The sequence below is a fragment of the Neofelis nebulosa genome, chromosome 15, assembly GCF_028018385.1.
Source record: "Neofelis nebulosa isolate mNeoNeb1 chromosome 15, mNeoNeb1.pri, whole genome shotgun sequence".
Lineage (NCBI taxonomy): Eukaryota > Metazoa > Chordata > Mammalia > Carnivora > Felidae > Neofelis > Neofelis nebulosa.
The window spans coordinates 45,380,625-45,404,363 of NC_080796.1; the positions used below are offsets into that span (position 1 = coordinate 45,380,625).

The 23,739-nt window shown below is 41.9% G+C and overlaps 1 protein-coding gene across 5 annotated transcripts in view; it reads left to right on the top strand.

Moving 5' to 3' along the window:
* Positions 1–23,739, top strand: part of NR5A2 (nuclear receptor subfamily 5 group A member 2) — a 139,752-nt gene that overhangs the window by 12,954 nt on the left and 103,059 nt on the right. For 2 of the 5 annotated variants that reach the window (XM_058700234.1, XM_058700235.1), the window contains 3 exons: positions 3,552–3,670; positions 5,218–5,359; positions 7,647–8,293. In XM_058700234.1, coding sequence (XP_058556217.1) covers positions 3,552–3,670; positions 5,218–5,359; positions 7,647–8,293 — 908 coding nt within the window. Of the gene's footprint in view, positions 1–2,291; positions 2,474–2,847; positions 3,089–3,551; positions 3,671–5,217; positions 5,360–7,646; positions 8,294–23,739 lie in introns of those variants that run through there. The other 3 variants (XM_058700239.1, XM_058700236.1, XM_058700237.1) reach the window with 3 other exon arrangements.

Below are 23,739 nucleotides of genomic sequence, written 5' to 3' on the forward strand. Positions count from 1 at the left end.
TATTGCCGAGTTAGTTGAGGGAACGGGGCACCGGTTTAGCTTAATGCCTCTTCTACAGTCCCAGAGCTGGGAATGTGGAAGCCCGGCTTGTTTTCTTACCTCTTGATTGCTAACAACAAAAAAAGCAAACCCTGCTGGCTATATTTTCGCCGCATTCCAAATAGCGACTCTAGATGTGGTTGTATTAAGCCCTTCAGAAGTTTATCGCAGTTGCCCTGGGCCGGGGAGGGAACAATGCTAGGAAAAGTCACCGGTGCTCTTCCATCCTCGCCCCTTCCCGCGCGCAGGATGTGCGGGCAGGCGGGCCTGTGATCCCGGAACGCTTCCTGCCATCCCCTTGAGCGAACTTGAAAGCGCCGGGGAAGTGTTGGGAGCAGAGTTGGAGCAGAGTTTGGGGTTGGTGCACGCCGCGGTGCGGGATCGGCGGCGCGCCTGCCGCGCTCGGGCCCAGGGCCCCTGACGTCTCCCGCCGGGACTGGGGAAAGCGGGTGGCGGCTACGCGTGCGTTGTGCCTGTGGGTCGGTTACCTCTCGGTGATGCTGGGGTCTCTCCAAGCCTCCAGGAAGGGCTGTGGACGTCCCCTGGGGGCTGCGGCCCCTGAGACTAACTTGAGGGTTGGGTGCTGGAGGAACCCGGTTGGCCCAAAGAGGCATTGGCGCTCGTACCTGGGAGTCCCGCGAAGTCGGGGCGTGGGGGACGCGGCGCCGTGACCGGGATCCCGGAACCCTCCGCCTCTAGCTGCGGAGAGGGAGTGCCCTTTGGGCGCCCGTGAGGCCACCGCGATCTTAGGTCCAAAAGGAAAGTTTCTGCCCCTCGTTCAGGCGCGCGCGTTTCTGAAAGACTAGGGAAAAGACGCTCAGGGAAACGCTGAATCAAGAAGTAGGGGAGGCAAGAATAAGGGTTTAGGGGGCGGGGGAGATGCGAGGGAAATGCCACTGTAGTATTCCTTTTAAAGTTCGGGAGGGGCGTTCTTGACACGACCTACTGTCCCAAAGCAGAAAGTTAGACTTCCATTGTGCCCAGGTCTCAGGAGAAGCCGCCGGCCGCTCGCTCAGCTCTGGGTTCGAAAACATCGTGGGAAGGGTCAGGTCACGACTTCCTCTATGCCACTCGGCCTGCACCTCGCGGGAAGTCCCTGGGGATGCGGACCCCTTTCCCTTGCTTGCTCTGGGCTCAGCCGGGGACGCGCCCTGGTCCTACCAGAAAGACTCGCCACTAGGTTTCGGGACAGCTTACTGTGGAGGGATTTATCCGCGTGCCTCTCTTCGGCCCTAGCTTTCCAAGGCCCCACGGCCCTCTCTACTTTCTAAAGACAGGGACTTCTTTGCCCCAACGGATTCCGTTCTCCGAAAGCCTACTTGGGTACGGCACCTGGGACACTCTGAAAGATGACCGGGTCCCGCACAGCAGCGACTGGCTACCCACAAGGCCTCTGTCTTTGTCCAAGAGGGTCCCCATTCCCAGCCCTGGTCTTTTGGCGTTGGATCCCCGAGGTGGGCACCGAATCCTCCTGCAAACGGTTGCCTCGCTGTGCCTCTTAGGTGCGAAATTAGAGTTTACTTTTTTGGGAGAAGGGGAGGTAGAGAAGAACACACTTGGTAAAGTACAGTTTTTCCCGTCCCGAAAACACGCCGCAGGACAATAGTTACGAGTTGTGGAAGAGATGGGGCTATAAACAAACTTAAACCCTCAGTTTCCCCAAACCCCCAGCTTCCCAAAGCCCGAGCGCGGACCTCTTAGGGTTGGCGCCACTAGGAGGACTGCGCTTAGCGTCTCTACTTCTACTTCACGGAGCTCAAGGCGCCTGCTTCTACGCGAACATCTTTTCCCGGGACCCCACCCCCACCCCCAAACTCTGGCTAACTCACTCCGGTTTAAGCCCCAGGCCAGGGCTCTGTGTCTCGGGAAGAGACGTCTCAACTCAGCTGCTCGGTCCTCGGCCCTCAGCCTCGAAGTGGTGCCAGTGACCTCACCTCCCCACGGCCCTTTCCGGAGGCCTGCAGAATCCGTAAAGAAACAAAAAACAAAACAAAACAAAAAAACCCACTGTGTTTTAAAAAGATAAAAAGGAAAAGAACGAGTCCTTGGCGAAGAGGCCATATTATCTTGATGGAGTGGCCGGGAACTTTGGGGATGCAGTGGGAGCTATTTCTCTTTCCTTTTTGGTAAACAAATCAGAGGAAACTTTTGTCCGGCCGTCGGTTCCCCCATCTCCTTCCCCCCCCCCCGCCCCGCCCCCTGCAACGCCACTGATTAACTTAAACTCGAATCTGCATTTGTGCGCCCGTGTGTCGCCGAGCAAGAGTTGGGCAAGGGGCGAAAAGGACAGCGCGCCCCGGGGTTTCACAGGAAGGTGCCCGGGAGGGGTACAGCTGGTGGCTGGGCTGCGCGGACCTGCCCCTTAGCACCGACACCCGCCGCGTCGCCCTCCGAGACCTGCCCCTGAGTGAGTCTCAGGAAGGGACTAGATCAGGTATCATCTGGGGTCTCCTGGCCACTGTCCTTCCTGTGCATAGTTTATCCATCTTTTAGCTGCGATGACGCCTTCGCAGGGGCTAAGTCCGGCGGAAGGCGGTTACTCGATCCCCGCAGTGAGCCGCTTGTAGCCGCGGCCTGATTTCTGTTTAACTTTAACCGGGCAATCTCAAGGTGTTTATATTTTGCAATGATTATCGGAAACATGTGAAGTTTTATCGCAGGACTTTAATACTTGGGGACGAAACCAAACCCTCCTGTGTATCTTTTCTTTTCTTTTTTTTTTTTTCCCCCCTCCCATCCGGGCGTCCTCCCTCTTTTCCTTCTTTATTTTAACAGGACGTTTTCGAATGTGAAGAGACTAAAGTATCCAGAACAGGAGCCCTGTCGATAAGTAACTGAATGTTTCAATTAGTCTAACAGATTCGAACGTAGGGAGCCGCAGGCTGTTAAAAGTGGGGGCTGCTGCTGGAAAGCTGTTTCTGGGGCTTCAGGTTCTCGGTCAAGTGTTTGCAAATCGGCAGTTGCTATCCTGATAAGCGCTGGGTACTTGCAGCAAACTTACTCCAAGAGTGCGAGAATGCGAGAGCTTGCTTCTCTTCCTTAGGCAAAGGTGACATTTTGGATCTTAACTTTAGAAGGTTGAAAAGAAGTTCTAAATGGTTACTTTCTGTAATTCATGTTTCTTTTCTGATTTGCTGTTTTGCAGTTATGACCTATGTGTTCAACAGCGGTCAGTTTAAAATTCTTAACAAAAGAAGTTGGAAATCTTTTTAAGTTAAAAAAATAGGAAGTGCATGCTCGTTGAGTCCTAAAGATGTTTTGCTTTCATTGTATAAAACTATCTTTTAAGTATAGCAAGATAAAATATCATATATATAATATATATATATATATATATATATATATATATATATATAATATATATGTTTTATATATATATTATATATATAATATATATAATATTTTACCTGTGATATTTGCCCACTGATCACCAAAATGCTTTTCACTGCAGGATTAAAACCTACATAGTAAATTAATTAGATATGTATATACATTTCTTTTTCTTGTTTCAGTGTCTCAGTTTAAAATGGTGAATTACTCTTATGATGAAGATCTTGAAGAACTCTGTCCGGTGTGTGGAGACAAAGTGTCTGGATACCATTATGGGCTCCTCACCTGTGAAAGCTGCAAGGTTTGCCTCCACGTTGCTACCTGATAAATATAATGTTTAAATCCAAAATAAACCATTGGATTACTTTTTAAAGCTAAATGGAGGCTGTCTTCTATAGACTCAGTTAAAAATGAGAGAAAGAGTTAGTCCTAGGGAGATGATTCTTTGAAATATGTGTTTGATTTAATTCCAAAGGCAAAAAAAAATTTATGCTGTTTAGAAAACTTTGCTCGTCTCATGGCTTTAAAATACTTTATTGTAGTAAAGTGATGTATCTGTAGAAAGACTTCTATTTCTAACAGTCCTAAATATTGATTTTGCTTGACTTATATATATTTAAAGCATCGTTGTTCTTGAGAGGGAACATGACAAAGTATTTCCCAAATATATTTTAACTTCAGAGTATTCTATGCTGCAAGTCTAAACATTTTTTATCCACAGATAAAAGTCTAAATTCTCAACTGCATGATTTCATCCTGATTTATTCCAAAAACAATTTTGAAGATTTTTTAAAAGATTTATATCATAAAGGATAAGAAAGCACATCTCAGTTTATAGTAAAATGGCATTCATAAATAAGTCATATGACCTATTTAAATGCAAGAAGTTTTAATATCTAAAATGTACTAAATTTTTCCTATTACTATCAACCATACATCAAGAATTTCTCCCAGACCTTTTTGATATAGTCCCAGTCCATTTGATACTATTTGCTATTTCTCAACATTTTTTAAAGTAGAAAGCTTAGTACAAATACTTAAACCACTGCCAGGAAAATCCCTTCATTCTCTATAACAAAGTAAGATTGTTCCACTTTATAGCTAGTAAGATAAACATAAAGAGTATACCATCCTGGTAAAGCTGTTATTATATTATAAAGCTACAAAATTTGTTTTGATGAATTCTTTTGGGTGAAATAGAAGAAAAGCACACTGTGCTAAAATTCAGCTCTCTGCTATACATTTTTTCTTTTCCATCAGTTTCACTTTTTTTTTTTATTACACAGTTCCCCAACTTGAATGTATTTCAATGGAATTATGAACATTTTCCCATTTTACTCTTTAAATCCTCTTGCTCTCGACAGTCTAGTGCTGACATTTGTAAAAAAAAAAAAAAAAAAAATCTGGGGTGTTTTGCTGTTCAGTTTTTCCAATGGTATTTTATAATAATTTGCCACTAAAATCTATCAGGCTGCTTACAAACGGTGCAGAGCTCCATGAGTACCTTATCTGGAATATGAGGTTAATAAGAAAACAGATTTTTTTTGAAATTACTGGTCAATGTGGAATGTATTTTTCTCCGTCTGTTGAGATTAAATGGTGTATATCCAAATCTCCCCAAGATTTGATGTTATTCTAGGAATATAACTTTAGTGCCAGAAAAATCTCCACTTTGGCCCAGCACCGTTTTGGAGGGTTGATCTTGTTAAAATGTAGAACAAACCACAGAACCACGGAAAGGCTCATTGGTTCAATGAAAAGATTTATTGGTGATTTCCTTAAAATGAAACAATGGACGAGACGGGTGTTAGATTTATACTGTGCCTCACTATTTTCTCTGTCTTATAGGGGTTTTTTAAGCGAACAGTCCAAAATAATAAAAGGTACACATGTATAGAAAACCAGAACTGCCAAATTGATAAAACACAGAGAAAGCGTTGTCCTTACTGTCGATTTCAAAAATGTCTAAGTGTTGGAATGAAGCTAGAAGGTAAGTTTCTTCTAAAGACTACTATTGCCTGTTAAAACTCTCCAAGGACATAAGATTTAAAATAACATTGTACTTATAATATGGTAACATTACTCTCCTAGTCTTCTAACACCATGGGCAATAATGTAAGATCTTTTTATGTTTTATCAGCAGAACAGTCCAAGTCTCATTTAAATACTGGTGAAATCTACCAGGAAAAAATTTCAATCTTGGAGTCCCCCCCCCCCTTTTTCTTTTAATTTTTAGTTTGGGGAGCAGATGCACCTGACACTAAAGAGGCCAGGTGAGATGAAAACAGGACTGTGATTGAAATGAGAACAAATTTTAAAATTTGCAAAAATTAAAAAAAATGTATTGTCAGTTTTCAAGTCAGGATAACTTAGTAAAAGCCTGATTTTAATCTTTTAAATTGTTTAATTGTCATAATTGTCACTATTAACTTCGTGACTCCTGAGCAAGAGTCAAAGCTAATTTAACTGTGAAATGGAGTTGCTCATAGAGAGTGCAAGTTTTGATGGTGTAGGAAAACACGTTCCTTTTTATTTTTTCTTTTTTGTAAGATAACGATCAAGTCTGCAAAATGAAGGTGGAGAGTAGGAAACGTGAAAAATGATGAACTATTAAATCAGTAGCATTGGTTTGACAGGAACAAGAAAGAGAGTGGTTCCCCAAAAGCCATGTTAAACTATGTCGAAAGAGTAGAACCTGGTACTTACAATGCACAGATTGGCAGGGAGTAAAGTTAATGTGTGACCACTGTAAATAATTTGGATTTTCCACAGGTTCTAGCATGAACCAACACACTCTCATGGTGTGTTGCTGTTTTTCAGCCTCCAGCCTACTGACTATCCACAGATTAACTACAGTGCAAAGAAAGTAATAATAAGGCATGTTCACTGTTCAGTGCCAGATACAAGAATGCATTTTATTTGATCAGGGAGGCACAGGCTACTTTTGTTTGGAGCTTTTCTGTTATGTGGCACTCACACTTGATAGAAATATTCAAAAGATTTCAAATACATCTTCTGAATCGCTAACAGATTCCTTCCCAATAGAAGTAGCCACTTTGGTTATCATGAGAACTGTTAACTCTGTATTGTTTTTAAGAAGAGATTGGGAAAGAGATCGAGAAAGAAATGCTCATTCATTTCTTTATTACCAATCACGTTATTATTTTCCAGAGAGCAAAATACTGTGGGAGATGTTTACTCTAGTATGAGACTCAAAAGATAAAATGTCAAAAATCAAATGTTGTGATTTCATATGATATCATTTGATTTCTTCTTTTTTTAATGAAAGGAAAAAGTTGCATTTCTTTACCTTAAAAAGTGTGCTTTATTAACTGTAAGTCACTTGTGGGGCTGAGGTCTACTTCTTTAACAGTGATGTGAAATAGTTGAATATTCAATAAATTATCACCCAGATGAAAAACTCTCTGTTATTTTGTGCAATATTCTGGATACCTTGCATTCACAATAAATTTTTAATGCCATACTAATCCTAAGATAAAAAGCTCAAAAACTTAACCTCCAGCAATTTCAACATGTCAGAAGCTGTCAGAGGTCGCTGGTTTCTGTCTAATTGCCATTGGCCACTATGGGCTTGGAGAGAACTGCTAACTCACTTATTAGACGTGGTCCCAGACTCCACACAGCACTGTGATGGTGGACTGTCTTGACAGCTTCTGAAATGAATTTGCTTTAATTATGTCCAGTTCTGCCTAAATTAAAAACAATAACTGGTGGTTATCTGATGTGTGCTCATCAAGTCCAGGTGAAAATGATTTTCCAGGAAGAGCATGTACCCAATCCTTTTGCAGCAAATTAGTCAAAATGGCTTTGAGGGAGGAAGATATTCTAAGGGAAAACATTCACAATTTAATCCAGAAATGGGTTATTTGATTTTTTAGTTTTTCCTCTTAGCAGTTTGGGTTTCTGTAAAGAGAATTCTGACACAACAGGCACAATACTCTTTCTTAGCAATCTGAAGGATCCCCTGTGTGTAGCAAAAATTATGAAATCTTTTCAGTCCACCAAAGCGTTAATAGTAATGGATTCCCATGTATCCAAAATATTTTTTTTGATGACAAACACTTAGAGGAGAGAATTCATAAATAAGGAAGACATGGTTTTGGGGGGGAACCTTTGAGAGGTATGGTGTGAAACAACCACACACATAACACTTCTGGACAATTTTCAACATTTCTAGATATCTGGAGATCCAGAGAATGATAATAATTTCCATCTTATTTATACCCTTACTCCTTTTTTTTTTTATTTCCCTACAGCGGTAAGGGCTGACCGAATGCGCGGGGGAAGGAATAAATTTGGGCCAATGTACAAGAGAGACAGGGCCCTAAAGCAACAGAAAAAAGCCCTCATCCGAGCCAATGGACTTAAGCTAGAAGCCATGTCTCAGGTGATCCAAGCAATGCCCTCTGAGCTCACCATCTCTTCTGCAATTCAGAACATCCATTCTGCCTCCAAAGGCCTACCTCTGAACCACGCTGCCTTGCCTCCCACAGACTATGACAGAAGTCCCTTTGTAACCTCCCCCATTAGCATGACAATGCCACCTCACGGCAGCCTGCAAGGTTACCAAACATACAGTCACTTTCCTAGCCGGGCCATCAAGTCTGAGTATCCAGACCCCTACACCAGCTCACCGGAGTCGATCATGGGCTATTCCTATATGGATAGTTACCAGACAAGCTCCCCGGCAAGCATCCCACATCTGATACTGGAACTTCTGAAGTGTGAGCCAGATGAGCCTCAAGTCCAGGCCAAAATCATGGCCTATTTGCAGCAAGAGCAAGCTAATCGAAGCAAGCATGAAAAGCTGAGCACGTTTGGGCTTATGTGCAAAATGGCTGATCAAACCCTCTTCTCCATTGTTGAGTGGGCCAGGAGTAGTATCTTCTTCAGAGAACTTAAGGTATGTCATCAGCTATTACAGCTTACAGCCCTTTCAAGAGAGACCTAACTCTGTTCCTAATTAATATATTCGTGGTGCTGAACATACTTTTTCCTTACTTTTCTTCTTTGTATGATTTACAGAGTAGAAGAATCTTATGACCTTGATTTCAGGAGTATCACAGCTTAAGTTTATGGGGCTTTTATTCTATGTAGCTCTTAGTCTAGGGGGATGGCATTTCATGTAAACTATAGGAATTTTTTTTTTTCCCTGAAGAGTAGAATGTCTTTATTCCCTCTAACTCAGATGGTTTATGGCTATAAAATTTAAGTCAACGTGAACCAGTACCTAGTGAACTTCTTAAAAATTATCAAGTAAAAAAGCTGTAGTATATTGGTGCCAATTTAAAAGAAAAAAATACCAAAATTTAGTTGTGTTTAGACCCTAAAGAGTGAAAATGATACCACCAGTTAGTAGTGTAAAATGGGTTTTTACTACCTGTTTACCTTGACATTAGGTGGGTAAAGCCTTTGTTTTCTGAGCAGATTCCAATAGGATGTTTACTGTCATTGGATGGGGATTGGGCCAATGGTTAGTGCTAGTCTACTTGGCTCAGGTTTTAGTTCTCATAATCTATGCCTCTCTTTGATTTTAATGGATTGCTACATTGTAAACACGGTACTTGTTTGTATAAGGATCTCTGTTTAACTACATAATTATTTTATTTCCTGAAACTTAAGACTGAATTAATATGGGAAAGTGCTATAGAAGTTTGGAATCTAAGAGTACCTCCCATAGCACACATGGTCGTCAGTGGTTTCATTCTCTGTTCTTTTTTTTTTTTTTTGGGACAGAGAGAGACAGAGCATGAACGGGGGAGGGGCAGAGAGAGAGGGAGACACAGAATCGGAAACAGGCTCCAGGTTCCGAGCCATCAGCCCAGAGCCTGATGCGGGGCTCGAACTCACGGACCGCGAGATCGTGACCTGGCTGAAGTCGGACGCTTAACCGACTGCGCCACCCAGGCGCCCCTCATTCTCTGTTCTAAGAACAGAAGTGAATCCTGGATTTGATTTCTCAGTGTATCTGTTACAAAACCAATTTCTTCCTTTTACTGTCACGGGAGTAGATGAGGCTGCTAGACATCTGTGGCTTCCGATCACCTAGGACTTTTGGAGGAGATTTAAAACTCTTGAGGAGGACAGTGCAAAGCAGACCTTTAATGTAAAGGGTGGCCACTAAAAACTGTGTAGACAGACTAGAGAATAGGGAAGCTATGTGCAAATGGAAGATGGTGCTTTTCATAGCAGATGGTCCTAAAGCACTGTGATTTGCACGGGGAAACACAAGTTATCTGAACAGATGCAAACAAGTTGGTAGAATGCTACCACAATGCTGTTGAGACTGTCCACCTGTCCAGCTCTTTACTCTCTTGTCCTTTATCTTTGCATTTAAAGATGGCTTGAAGGTGGAGATAGATACTAGACTGCAGAGACGACGAGCAGAAAGTATTGAGTTAGCTCGTCAGGCCAGATGTTTTCCGAGTATGTAACCACCTTGTGATAATCAAAGTGCTTTTCGTTAAAAACAAAAACAAACAAAGGAAACTTCATGGTGTTTTTACATTCACAGCTTTGTCCTTCAGTCGACAGGTAAGGTATTTGAAATTAAAAATGAAAATGACAATTTTAGGTGAACGTAAAAGCGAGGAAAGCAAAACTGACCTTGCAGGCAGGTGGACTAGCTTTGGGTCATGGCTTTCTTTGCTACTCAGTAACTGTGTCTTGATAGGCAGGATGTCAATCTCCGAGCCTTAGTTTTCTCATCTGTAAAATTGTACATGTGCTGTTTATGGTGCAGGGGGTATACAGGGAATGACAGTATTTTCATTGCAGAGGTTTTGCAAGGAATAAGTGGGACTATGTGGGCAAAATACTTAGTACTGGGAGCCTGGCATATATTTTATACTCAATAAATTATTAGTGTAATTTAAAAATTGTTATTATTGTGGTTTTGTGATAAGTGTGTGTCAGTTTTACATGACACCATCTCATATTCAGCATAAAAACATGCATTTGTGCTTTCTTCCTAATTTGACATTGGGAAACAATGTTACCACATGTGTTAGAAAGTAGTGTCATTACATAATACACAGTCATAACTACTACTAATTAAAGATGTAAAATTTGCCAGGTAGTAAGGTGGGTGTAAGATGAATACAAAGTTGAGTAACATAAAATAGTTCCTCTCAAAGATTTTATGATAAGCAGTTTCAAATATCTATTAAAAAAAGAAAAGCAGCTGAAGTTGTAGTTCCCAAATCTCCGGGGAAAGAAATCATGCATATCATTTATGTGTCAAAAAGGAGACATTGGAAGGGAATAGCGCCAGCCACAGTTAGGACCTGAAGGGTGCTACGAAAGCACTCTTCCTCTCCACATTTCTCTTTTCCTTGCCCTGCAGCTAAATTCTACAAGATTCTTTTATAGGGTGTGAGGTCTCATATTTGGCTAAAATATAAATACCTTTGGGAATGGAATTATAGTAAAGCATCATCAGTCATTTATACTGTTTAATGCATTTATCAGTCTTTCATGAGAAGATGCTTTGAAAAAAGGAAAGGGAAAGAAAGTACAAACATTGGTGGGGGCGCCCCAGGAAAAGAGGTAGGAAGCACCCCCATGAGAGGAAGACAAATTTGACTCACTTTCCAGTTTGCCTTGGGCTGATGTGGAAAAGTGATTCAATAGAAGTATTTTTCAGAGACAAAAAAGTAGAATTCAGAATAACTTAGGGGCAGTTTAAATATAGAGTTGGAAGGTAACTATTCACATTCAGAAGAATTTGTATTCTTTTCATTTATAAATTTACCTTGTCACAAATAAGTAAGTTGTTGGGAGCCCACATTGAAACATGTGTATTGTGGTGTATGTCTTTACTTTGAGAGAGAGAGAGAGAGTGAGCACAAGTGGGGTAGAGGTAGAGGAGGAGAGACAGAATCCCAAGCAGACTTTGTACCATCAGCACAGAGCCCGATGCGGGGCCTGAACCCTCAAACTGTGAGATCCTGACCTGAGCTAAGATCAGGAGTTGGACACTTAACCGACTGAGCCACCCTGGTGCCCCTAGAAATACAAGTTTTTAAACTGTGACCTGTAGTAAGAATGTATTTTACACTGGAACTTGGTGTCCCAAAACAGATCTCTCTCTCCCTCTCTCTCTTTCTCTCTCATACACGTACATACACACACACACACACACACACCAAAGTTTTCACTAGACATTACACGAACTTCTCCATGCCATGCGCTCTGATGTTTTTTATTCTATTCTGCTTTAGTCTAATTAGCAAATTAGACTGTTTTCAAAAATTTCCGGTCATCAGCCACTGAATTGATTGCATGACCCACTAATGAGGCATGATCTGCAGTTCAAGAAATGTTGCTCTGGGGAAGGTTTTGTGGACCATCCACTGGGCATTGCCTACCTGGCATTGCTAAGAACAAGTCCAGAAAAAAGCCTCTTTCCCCTGGCATGGCCTCCAAGACATCTCTGAAACTTATAATTTCCTCTCAAAGATTTTATGATAAGACAGTTTCAAAAATATCTATTAAAAAAGAAAGGCCATGGGGCGCCTGGGTGGCGCAGTCGGTTAAGCGTCCGACTTCAGCCAGGTCACGATCTTGCGGTCCGTGAGTTCGAGCCCCGCGTCAGGCTCTGGGCTGACGGCTCGGAGCCTGGAGCCTGTTTCCGATTCTGTGTCTCCCTCTCTCTCTCTGCCCCTCCCCCGTTCATGCTCTGTCTCTCTCTGTCCCAAAAATAAATAAAAAACGTTGAAAAAAAAATTTAAAAAAAAAAAAAAAAAAAAGAAAGGCCACTGAAGTTATAGTTTGCAAAACCTTATCTTCCTGCAAAAGTTGTGATTTTTAAATATCATTTGGGAAGATGAATGCTCCCCTTTAAACCTTTGTCTTTTTTTTTTTCTTGTTAACACAGCAAATTACCCATCAAGTGATATACTAATAGGGCAGATTGCTTGTATCTCCACAATCCCAAGACGAAAAGTCACTTATTTGTTCCCAGAAAGTAATAGCATAATAAGGCAATTTTGCAAATGAACCCCTGGCTCAGTCTCCCAGGACAAGTTACACTCTCCACCATGTATAAAAGGAAGGAATACAGATTTCATTTGTTTACTATTTAAGAGAACAGAGGGGCCAGAGGAGATTTGGTGGGTTCTGCTTTTCTACATGTCTACAAGGTGCAAAAAAGATATTCTAGGTCCTATTCAAAATATCGTCATGAGAAAGGAAATTACAACTCCCAACATCACAGTTAATGAAATAGGACACAAACAGCAAAAGAAAGAAAGGAAGAAAAAAGGACAGTATACTCATAGAAAGTGTGCAGTTTCACAGCTGGAAGATGATTAGGGAAGAGGAGGTAGAGGAAACGTAAGTGAGCTGTTTGTTTTCTCTACACCTGTAAGGGACAATTCTAATTCTAATCCAAGATACTGCTGTGAGAAAGACAAAATCATTATTACAAAACTAGTAGCTTTCAGGGTGCCTGGGTGGCTCAGTCGGTTGGGCGTCTGACTTCAGCTCAGGTCATGATCTCACGGTTTGTGAGTTCGAGCCCCGCGTTGGGCTCTGTGCTGACAGCTCAGAGTCTGGAGCCTGCCTTCGGATTCTGTGTCTCCCTCTCTCTCTGCCCCAACCCACTCGCATTCTGTCTCTGTCTCTCTCAAAAATAAGTCAACATTAAAAAACAAAAGTAAAAAGCAAACAAACAAACAAAACTAGCAGCTTTCAAAACAGCACATGTGCATCAAAAGAGATGCCATGCCTAGAAACCAGATTTTCGAGAGTTTGAAGACATGGTGATCATTTGACCTACCTCCTGCTTTTACATATGAAGAAACTGAGGCAGGAGTGGAATTGTGACTTGCTCAGGATGATACAGTCAGAACTGGGACTGGCAGATTCAGAAAAGCAGTACTTTGTGCAGTCCCCCTCTCCACCCCCAACACACACACACACACACACACACACACACACACACACACACAAATAGACAGTGTAACCTTTGACCCTGAAAACACAGGCCTTTGCCAGTGAAGCTAAAGCAAATCTCTAGGTTATCAGAAGTCCATCACTACCGTCCAATTACTAAATCACTAATAATCAGTGAGACAGATTTTCTCTGAGCCCAGACAACCAACCCCCTGGGAGTGAATGAGTCACTTTAGAAAGCTACAATAATTCTTTCAGGCCATGGGGGTATCGTTCAGTAGAGTAGATCTACCAGCTAGCACTTCAGAGCCTTGAAAGCGTGTCCGGAGCATCCTTTAATACCTTACCCTCTACACATAGTATACCGTCTGGGAGAATCTGGGTCAGCAACCACATACGGGTGGTGCTCAGCAGTTAAATGGTTAACTACAGTCATATCTTGTGTTCTACTCAATGCCAGGCATATTCAGCACAGGTTACTATTTTTTTTTTTTAACATTTTTATTTATTTTTGAGACAGAGAGAGACAGAGCATGAATGGGGGGAGGGCCAAAGAGAGAGGGAGACACAGAATCGGAAGCAGGCTCCAGGCTCTGAGCTGTCAGCACAGAGCCCAACGCGGGGCTCGAACTCACAAACCGTGAGATCGTGACCCGAGCGAAGTCGGACGCTCAACCGACTGAGCCACCCAGGCGCCCCAGCATGGGTTACTTTTTATGTATGTTTGTGAAAATATGCAGAAAGAGAATACATGGTTGTAATCAAGTGATAGATGAGCCGGTAATTATAAAAGTGTAAGCAGTGTTTTCTGAGGTAATATCTTAAATCCTGTGCACTTTCTAATTTTTAAACCGAATCTGTCTTACAATGGCCGATAATCTTGACTTTTTTCCTTGTGTTTTTCAAAATTAAGAGCAAATTCAAGATCTCCTCACGCTGCTGAAAGATCTGTCTTTGTGAGTCAAGAAGACAGTATGTTTTCTTTGTTATTTTTCTCTCATCTGGGTCTTAAACATCTCACGAACACAAGAGCAGTGAGAAAATAATTCCCACTTTGTTGAACAACTAATGAATCTGGAGGATCTATTTGATCTTCTAATGAGACCAGATGTCTTAAGAGGATTCTGGGAATGGATATATAAGAACTTCCCCTCGATGAATGATTCTGATACAAGTAGGAATAAAAAAAAAATTCTAAATTAATCCTGACTGAAACACATAACTGGCGTTTCTGTGGAAAATAGGTCTCAGAGACTCAGGGAGTTTGTGCCAAAGGAATTCAGCCACGCCGAAGCCAGTTTCTAAGCGCAGTTTTGTCCAAAGGCTAGAGTAGGATTAAACCTTCTCTTTTCTCTGGTCTATGACAGAAGCTTTCTGAGCAAAGTTTTACTTATTTCTTTTGAACATTCTAGGTCCTTTTTCCCAAGCCTTCGTTCACCTTTCCTAACCAATACAGGTTTATACTCTGAGATTTCATTGGATCTGCCCCAATTTTAAGCTATATTCTTTAGTAAGCTTACTTAACCCTTTTCTATATGCATGTAGGGTAGTGGTGGGGAGCATAAAGCCCCTGCATAGGGTCTTTCCACATTCACCTACTGTCCAATCCCAGCATCCCTTCCCACCTCCTCACTTGCTCTTGTGGCTTCCCAGAGTTACAGTTAGTCACTTCACACACACTGTCTTTTCATTCCTCTGGATGCCAAGTGGTTACTCCTGGGAGGAGATGATATGCAGGAAACAAACTTCAAAGTGATTCCCACTCAAGAGGAGAGAGATTTTTCTAACTGAAGGAGAATGAAAACATTTATCACCATCTTACTTACTCTTCAAAAGATGTCGGAATGAAAGAAATCTGTCCTACGTAGGTAGAAAGGGGAAAACTAACTTTTCTTCCACCAGAGGTGGGCATGGAAGTTTTCTTCTGAACTTGTGAATTTGGAGAGAATATTGGAATTGGCAGGTTTGACTCGATGGTCTGTCAGGTCTCTTCAGGTGTCAGACATCTGCTTCCATGATTTCTTCCAGGTAGACTTAGAAAGGAAGCCTCTGGTTTGGCTGATGGTATTAAGATTTGTATTATTCTAAGCTTACTTGCTTATGCCCGTGCAACTGTATACATGTCTATTATCAGTTAAGGAATCCAGGATTTTTTTTTTTTAATTATTTATTTATTTATTTTTTAAGGTTTTATTTATTTTTGAGACAGAGAGAGACAGAGCATGAACGGGGGAGGGGCAGAGAGAGAGGGAGACACAGAATCGGAAGCAGGCTCCAGGCTCCGAGCCGTCAGCCCAGAGCCCGACGCGGGGCTCGAACCCACGGACCGCGAGATCGTGACCTGAGCCGAAGTCGGACGCTTAACCGACTGAGCCACCCAGGCGCCCCAAGGAATCCAGGATTTTAATCTTTCTTCTTCACTACCCACTGGATGAAACCACTCTTCTCAGTCAATACCTGTTATTCCTATGGCTAGTTCTTTGGTGGGCAGCTGACAATGCCCACCTGACTGTGAAAACATGTAGTCTTTACCTTCTCTGTTCTTGACAAGGATGTCAAGAAAGTGCACCAGGCACCCTGAAACTGCTATGTGCTAGTTCTTTTTATTAAGGTATAATTTATATTCCCTAAACTCGCTCTTTAGTGGACAGTCAAATATAAATCACTTCCCCAAATTCTCCTGTGCTCTTTCTCATAGTCAAGGCCTCTCTCTACCCAGCTCCTGTCAACCCTTGTTTTTGTCCTCATAGTTTGCAGTTACTTTTTTTTTTTTTTTAAGTAAGCTCTGCACCCAACATGGGGCTCAAACTCACAACCTTGAGATCAAGAGTTGCATGTTCTATTGACCGAGCCAGCCGGGCACCTCAGTTTGTAGTTACTTCTTAACGTTTATTTATTAATTTATTTTGAGAAACAGGGAGAGAGAGACAGAGAGAGAGAGAGAGAGAGAGAGAGAATGAACCAGGGAGGGGCGGGGTGGGGGGTGGGGGACAGAGGATCTGAATTGGGCTGTGCTGACAGCACACAGCCCCATGTCAGGCTCGAACTCACAAACCACAAGATCATGACCTGAGCCAAAGTCAGATGCTTAACTGACTGAGCCACCGAGACACCCTACACTTACTTACTTTTTAGAAGTATTAACTTTGCTTTATTCTGTGAGTATGCACTTAGAACTACAGACTCAGTTTAGACTCTAACTTCCTGAAGCTTGGTTTCAGTGTGGTGGTTTCCATGCAAACATATCCTCCATGGGAAGCCAGGATATTTGGTAGGAGTGTTAGTAGTGATGATCATAGCTTCATACTGGGTTGGCTTGTTCACACACCGATAAGCTTCCTGTTCCTATTAATCTTTTTGTTATCTACTAGAATCATGGCGAGAGCATGAGAATAGCCAGCCACACCCAAGAAATCCATGTTTAACTGGCTTGGCCATTGTCAGGTGTCTAAAAATGAACAATGAGAATAGGAAGAAAATCAACATTTTCCTTGCTGTGCTCAAGGTCAGATGGTGAAGGGGAAGAGAAGTCCCTTTTATTGGGTGCTCGTTATTTGCTTGCTATAGTACTGGGTGCTTTCAGGCCATTTTCTGGTTTGATCCCTTAGAAAGCCCTCTGAAGTGAGCATAGTATAAGGTCTCCCTTTGGTGAGAGAGTCTGAGTAAAGACTTGGACCATTGCCATCACATAACATGTTCTTTCCAGAGGATATATCTATCCATCCACCCCTTCTCATGCTAGGGATCATAATAGCCCATAGAGACACTGAGTTACTTGATTACTAAAAATTTGCTACCTTCTTTTTTAACCAACCAGTCCTTTCAGTCTACTAATCTGTTAGTACCAGCAAAATTAACCAAGATACTTGAATCAGTTTGGTTTCCAGGAGGCAGGAATGAGAAAGATGGGGAAAAAAAACAGACATGAAAAAAACCTTGAGGTAGTTTACATGTAAGGCGTGGGATAACATTAACAGGTGAGAGTTTAGAGAAGACTCAAGGTCACAGACAAACACTTCCAGTTTTCCTTGACTACGGAGTTTGGACAATGGTTGATAATAATAGCTGCCATTTGTTGAGCTTTACTATGAGTCAGACAATTGTTACACTTTACATGTGTAAAGAGTGATAACACTTTACATGTGTTATCTCATTTAACACTAATTGATCCCTGAGCAGTAGGCTTTATTATTACCTGTGTGCAGATGATACTAAGACCTAGAGACATCTACTGACTTGCCCTGAGTCACATAATTAATAGTAGTGGTAGTGCTGTCATTAAAACAAAAAATGTATACGGAAGTCTTTGGTAAACTGTAAAGTACGGTAAACTGTAAAGTACTTTATAATCGTAGCCATTATCATTGTGCCCATATCTGTGTACATTACAATAGATCTTAAAGGACCTCTGTTACCCTCAACCTGCTTTATCTTAAATTGGCCCAAGGATGTGCAAATTCTGTCTTTTTTTTAATTAGATGAGGACACTGTAGGAGTGGAAAGTACTGAACAGTTCAGTAAGATAGCATCAGAAGGGCGTCATGGTTGCCATTGGTTGAAGAGTCTCACTCCAGAGCCTCTAAACCTGACTGTAACTGGAGGCGGCAGTATGGAGGCGGTAGAATGAAGCAGTGACAGGCTAGAGCCCACTCATGCTCCCAGTTTAGGAACACCTGGTAGCTCCCCCCCCCCACCCCACCCCAGTGCCTCCATTGTCCCAGCTCCTGCTGCATAATTACTAGAAGCTGTTTGGCTAGTTTGTCTGCTTAGAAGCAGTTGCTTACTTGTTTTCAGAGAATAATTATGGCCCCTGCTTACTGCATTAGTTGAACTTGCCCATCAGGGCACACAAATTGCTCACAGATCTTATGGAAAGTCTGTCCAGGTTAGCTCCTTGGTGTTGGGGAGGTGGAGCTCCTTCAGTCCCTATGCCTCCTGGGTCCTCCTCTGAACGCTGTATCCTTTGTCCTACAAAAGTCAGGTAACAGGTAAAAAACTCTGAGAACATGACTCATGTGTGACACCCCTTAACACACTTTGAAGGGATTTGCCCTCTGAACTTCTGAGGTAAAATAGGTCTTTTTATTTTCCAAGATAACTGAAGAATGACTTTGCTCTGACTTATTCTTCTACAGCTTGGGAAGTAGATCATACAAATCTTTGAGGGCTCAACATCCATTTGCAGAATGGCTGCATAGACATTGGGCCTTTAAGCTATTCTTCACTTTGAAGACGTTAATCTCTAACCCAAGAACACCACCCACGCTCAAGAACAACGACCCACACTGCATCACCGATTCCAGCAGCTGAGTCTTTCTTACAAGACTGATACTTAAAACCTACTTCCGGCTGCATTTCTGTTTTCTCCGTGCACCAGGCCAAGCTCAGCCAGCCAGCGGCCTGGGGCCCGGCCACCATCTCTGGAGACACTCTTATCTTCTGTGTCAACTTCTTCATTCTCCACTGCCTTCCACGTCCACCTTTCCTTTTCTTTTCTTTGTATCCAGACTGCCTTTCTTTTTTTTTTTTTTTTCACTCCACTTTTCTGCCTTCCCTTTTTAAGCCTCCGGCTTCTCAAAGGCATTTGACTACATTACTGTAGTCCCCCTCCCCCCCCATCCACCCTGCCCCTCCTCTGCAGAGGATAAGACCTCCAGTGGATGCCTGTAACTTGCACATAGTACTGAACCCCAAATATACAATTTTTTTCCTGCATGTACATACCTATGCTAAAGTTTAATTTATAGATTAGGCAGAGTAAGAGATTAACAACAACTAATCATAACAGAACATTATAACAATATACTGTCATAAAACTTATGTGCACATGTTCTCTCTCTCATTATCTCTTACTGTACTATACTCCCCATTCCTTTGATGATGTGCATGACAAAATGCCCATGTGATCACATGAAGTGAGGAGAATGATGGAGGCACTGTGACATGGCTGACATTGGGGAAAGCGAAACCATCGTGAAGGGGGGACTACTGTACTTTGTAGAGCATAGTGGTTCAGGGACCACATAGTTGCCCCCTTGGCTGTATGTGCATTTTCCCCTCAAGTGAAATGTGGAGCAGTGAGGGGACCAGAGCTCTGTAGGTGCAAGGAGGGATAGAGAAAGCAAGAAAAATAGTTGGGTAGCTAGGCCCTAGGAATGGAGTGTATTCAATGATAGTAGATAGAACTTCTATCTAGTTCTTCCATGGTGCAAGGTGACTTCCGCACTGTGGCATTTTCTATTGGGGGTAGCAGGTCAGCTTTAAAGGTCAAAAGGGAATATTATGGCTACAGGTTCAGCAAAGGGAGTATGTATGAGTCCTCTGTATCTCTCATAGTCTTCCAGCTTTCAGATAGTGAAGAGAGTTTCTGTGCATGGCAAGGCACTTCTGTTTCAGGTGTTTTAGCCACATCTCCACATAGTCCCACAGATGGTTACCAATGTTTCCCTCACGTTTAACTTCCTCCTTGGAAATCAACTTCAAATGCCATGTTGTTGACCTACCATGACCAAGTCTATGAATTTTTCATGTACGGTGTACTCTGAAGGAATAGCCAAAAACTTTGAGGAGAAATATGTGCAGTCTGAAGTAGACAGAACTATAGGGCACAGCTGCTGTTCACTTTTCTCTTAGAAAACTAAAAGAAAACCACATTATCTTGAATATTTAGAAATGTCACTAGGATTACACAACGTTCGGGATTAACTTTACAACCAAACTTGATCCGACTTCTAATTCTGTAAGAAAGCTTTTTCTTTACATGACAGATAGAATAATTGGCCAATAGGTCCAAAGTCTGTCCTTCATTGTGCAAGGAGAGCATTGCAAAGGCAGAATGTAACCTCACACCGGTGCCTTTAAAGGCACCAGGGCTCTGTCTTTCATTTTGGGAGCATGGGCGTAACTGGCCTTTCATCAATGGTTCATAGTGTTGGTTTTTAAAGTCTACAGCAAGACCACCTTCTATGAATTGACTATCACATTTCTAAATACCCTGTTTACAGAATATTTTACCTGGGAGAGCAGTATAATTATTTCATTTAAATTAAAAACATTTTTATGGGAATGAAACACAGTAAAAACACAGGATACATGTTGAATTAATGCACTCAAGACTTAGAGGGAGACAGACTCCTCAGTGGTAAAGGCAACACATATACCTCTTGTCTTTTAAGCAACATTAAATATACATTCTTGGTAATCTGACAGTTCTCAAAATGATGTTTTAAATGATTTCTTAATTCATGTTACTGATTTTATACAGACACACCCACATTCATTTGCTAGAAAATAATTACATGCACCCAAGTAGTTCTCTCTGGCAGAACTTGTGTGTATATATCAAGGGTTTGAGGGCATATCCTGTTTTCAGGCATGTTCTCTGAAATGTTGGCTCATTCTAAGGTCCGTTGTTTTATTTTGACCACTGTATCCTGCCTACTCTAAAATCACTACAAATGCTTCTTTACCACACATATCTGATCATCACAGTTGCGATTTTTTTGATCCAAAGTTGCAATGACTAAGAGGCTTTGTTTGTTGCCTAATTTAAAGACAAAACAAAACAAAACAAAAACCACAACTTTTTACTACATTTCCCCTTGTAAAATAATGATATGGATTAGTGTTTTTGCAGAAGTGTTGGCAATAGAATTCTTCAAAAGTTTTCCTTTGGGTGATGAAAAGCTGTTATGTTATTTTGACTAGCTAATCAAATGTAATTGGGTAGCTTGAAGTGCCTTAGATTTTCCTTGTGCAGTTATCAAAGTGGGAAATGTAACTCGGGGAGCTGATGAAAGGCGTCTCTCATGGTATTCTTTCAATTATAGATCTTACAGAGTGAATGAAAGAACAGGTCTGCTGCTAAAAACTCGGAAGCCTGAAATGCCCCTTAATGTTAACTGCTGTATTAGCTAGTTGACACGTTATTATATATTTTAATTGATTCTTGCTCCAGCTTTGGAGAAAAAAAATATTCTGGATCCATTGGCAAGTAAATTGGGCGGGGGGCAGGGGCAGGGGGGTGGAGGGTGGTGGTGGAGGAAATGCTTGGGCACAAAAACATTGCTGTTTACATTAGGTTCAAATCCTGTCAGATATTTACAGTGGAAATAATAGCTCTGGTTCACTTTTATGGGGAATAACTTGCTTTAAAAACATTCATATTTTGCACTCCTGTGTTGGGATTCATAGTTATGAGTGTTTTGAAGGAGTCTTATTTGACCATTGAGAATTACTTTTATGATTTTTATCGATGAAATGTTGCAATCCTGAAAACCCAACCTCATTGCAGTCATATATTTGGATGGGTGCAGCTGAAGGTGTAGCTTTCGAAACCATCCACACACACTATGTCTGCATTTCACAAGGATATAGCATTTTTCTTTAGGGTTGCGTCACACTCTCAAGCTGCCCCTAAAACATTCCCAGCATGAATAATTTGTTATGATTTAGGATTAGCTTAGATTCAATTTTAGTTTGTTTTTATTTATTTTTTGCTGTTTTATTTTATTTTTGAGAGAGAGACAGAGTGTGCGTGAGCAGGTGTGGGGCAGAGAGGGAGACACAGGATCCAAAGCAGTCTCCAGGCTCTGAGCTGTCAGCACAGAGCCTGACTCGGGGCTTGAACTAACGAACCGTGAGATCATGACCATGGCCGGAGCCGAGGTCTGGCGCTCGACCCACTGCGCCACCCATGCACCCCAGGTCAGATTCAGTTTTTATACATTTAGTAATTCACTTGTTCACTAGCTCATTCATCAAACATTTAGTGAGCTCCTACTGTGTGTCTATCTCTATGCTAACTTGCTAGAGATAAAAAACAAAAGCAGTCTTGCTACACGTTAAGCCCTCCAGGGCACTTTTCTCAAAGTAGAACTCCTTGGCATTGATGCAGCACTAAAATACAATGGCAAACCCTAACGTGGAAATCTTGTGCAAGGCATGCATGCGGATGATCCTGACTTTGCTTATACCAATGTTTAAGATTATATTTGAACTGAAAAATGCAGTTTAATTCTCATAGACAACAAGCCAACCCTTGAGAAACATGGCCTTAGTCCAATATTGACTGAAAAGGAGGGAGACTTGCCCAGAATATAGTGCAAGCTCTTTGGAGGGCACCTAACCCAACGTAGGGGAGGGGAGAGGTAATATCTGAGGAGAGGCTTGGAGGATAAGCAGGAGTTGTGAACCAGGTGAGCCAGTGGGAGTGAGGGGAGTCAGGGAGGCATTGCTAGCAGAGAACACGTACAAAATCAGAACTGCTGGCATGGTGCTTCTGGGGAACTGTAAATAATTCCTATAGCCGAGGGTTGAGTGTGCAGAGAAGTGCCAAGGAGTACAGTTAGACAGGTGAGCAGGGGCACTTACATAAAGTCCTTATGTATGGATTTTACTCAAATGAAAGGGAAGCCTCCAGAGGAACTTAAGTACAGGAGACCCAGAGGTATGGGAAATCTACCATGGTAACTGTTGGACAATGCGTATACTGTGTTAATTCATGATTTTGGTTTTGGTATAGATTTTCCTTTGCATCCCAGCATTTAGTGGATAGTGAATTCCAACATGGTCTTTTTATGTATAGCTTAAACTTTGTTGTTGTAAAGAAGGTATGTGGTTGATATCTTTGACATAATTACGTTTGTTATTCTTTCAAGCAAGCCTTTTCCCTCTAGGTAAATTTCACTTCTTGGTGATATGTATATATTTGAGGTGTTGGTCCTTGTTTTGTGTGTAACTTAAATAAACAGGATGTTTTAATATTTTTTGAGAGAGTGATAGAGAGCAACTGGGGGAGAGGCAGAGAGAGAGGGAGACAGAATCCCAAACAGGTTCTGCACTATCAGCACAGAGCCCAGCACGCGGCCTAAACCCACAAACCATGAGATCATGACTTGATCCTAAATCAAGAGTCAGATGCTTATTTATCGGCTAAGCCACCCAGGTGCCCCAGTATAACATATTTTTTGACCAGGATGGTTAAAAAAAATTTTTAACCTCAAAATGTCTATTGCTATTTATGTCTTAGTCATTTATTTAATTGGCACCAAATCAGCCTTTCAGTTTATATACATATTGAAGGGGGGCGGTCTGCCCAGTGTACCTAAAGTGATCACACATGAGCAAATTACTTGTGCCTAGGTCCCACCTCCAACCTGATGAATTACTCCTTCTTCCATTCAGCATATGTTCATTAAATGCCCACTACGTGCCAAGTCTTATTCTAGACCAGGGGATACCGTAGTAAATGAGATCCACGAGGGTATTGCTTTTATTAGCGCTCATGGGAGGGAAGCAGATGATAAGCCAATAAAAATACTGAGAACTGATAGCATAAAAGAGTAGTAGGGTGTGGGGAGGGAGGGAGCTCTTCAAATCGGAGAAGTGGTATGAAGAGCTGATACTTGAGCTAATAGTGCAATAGAGAGAAGGAATTAGGCTTGCTAAATC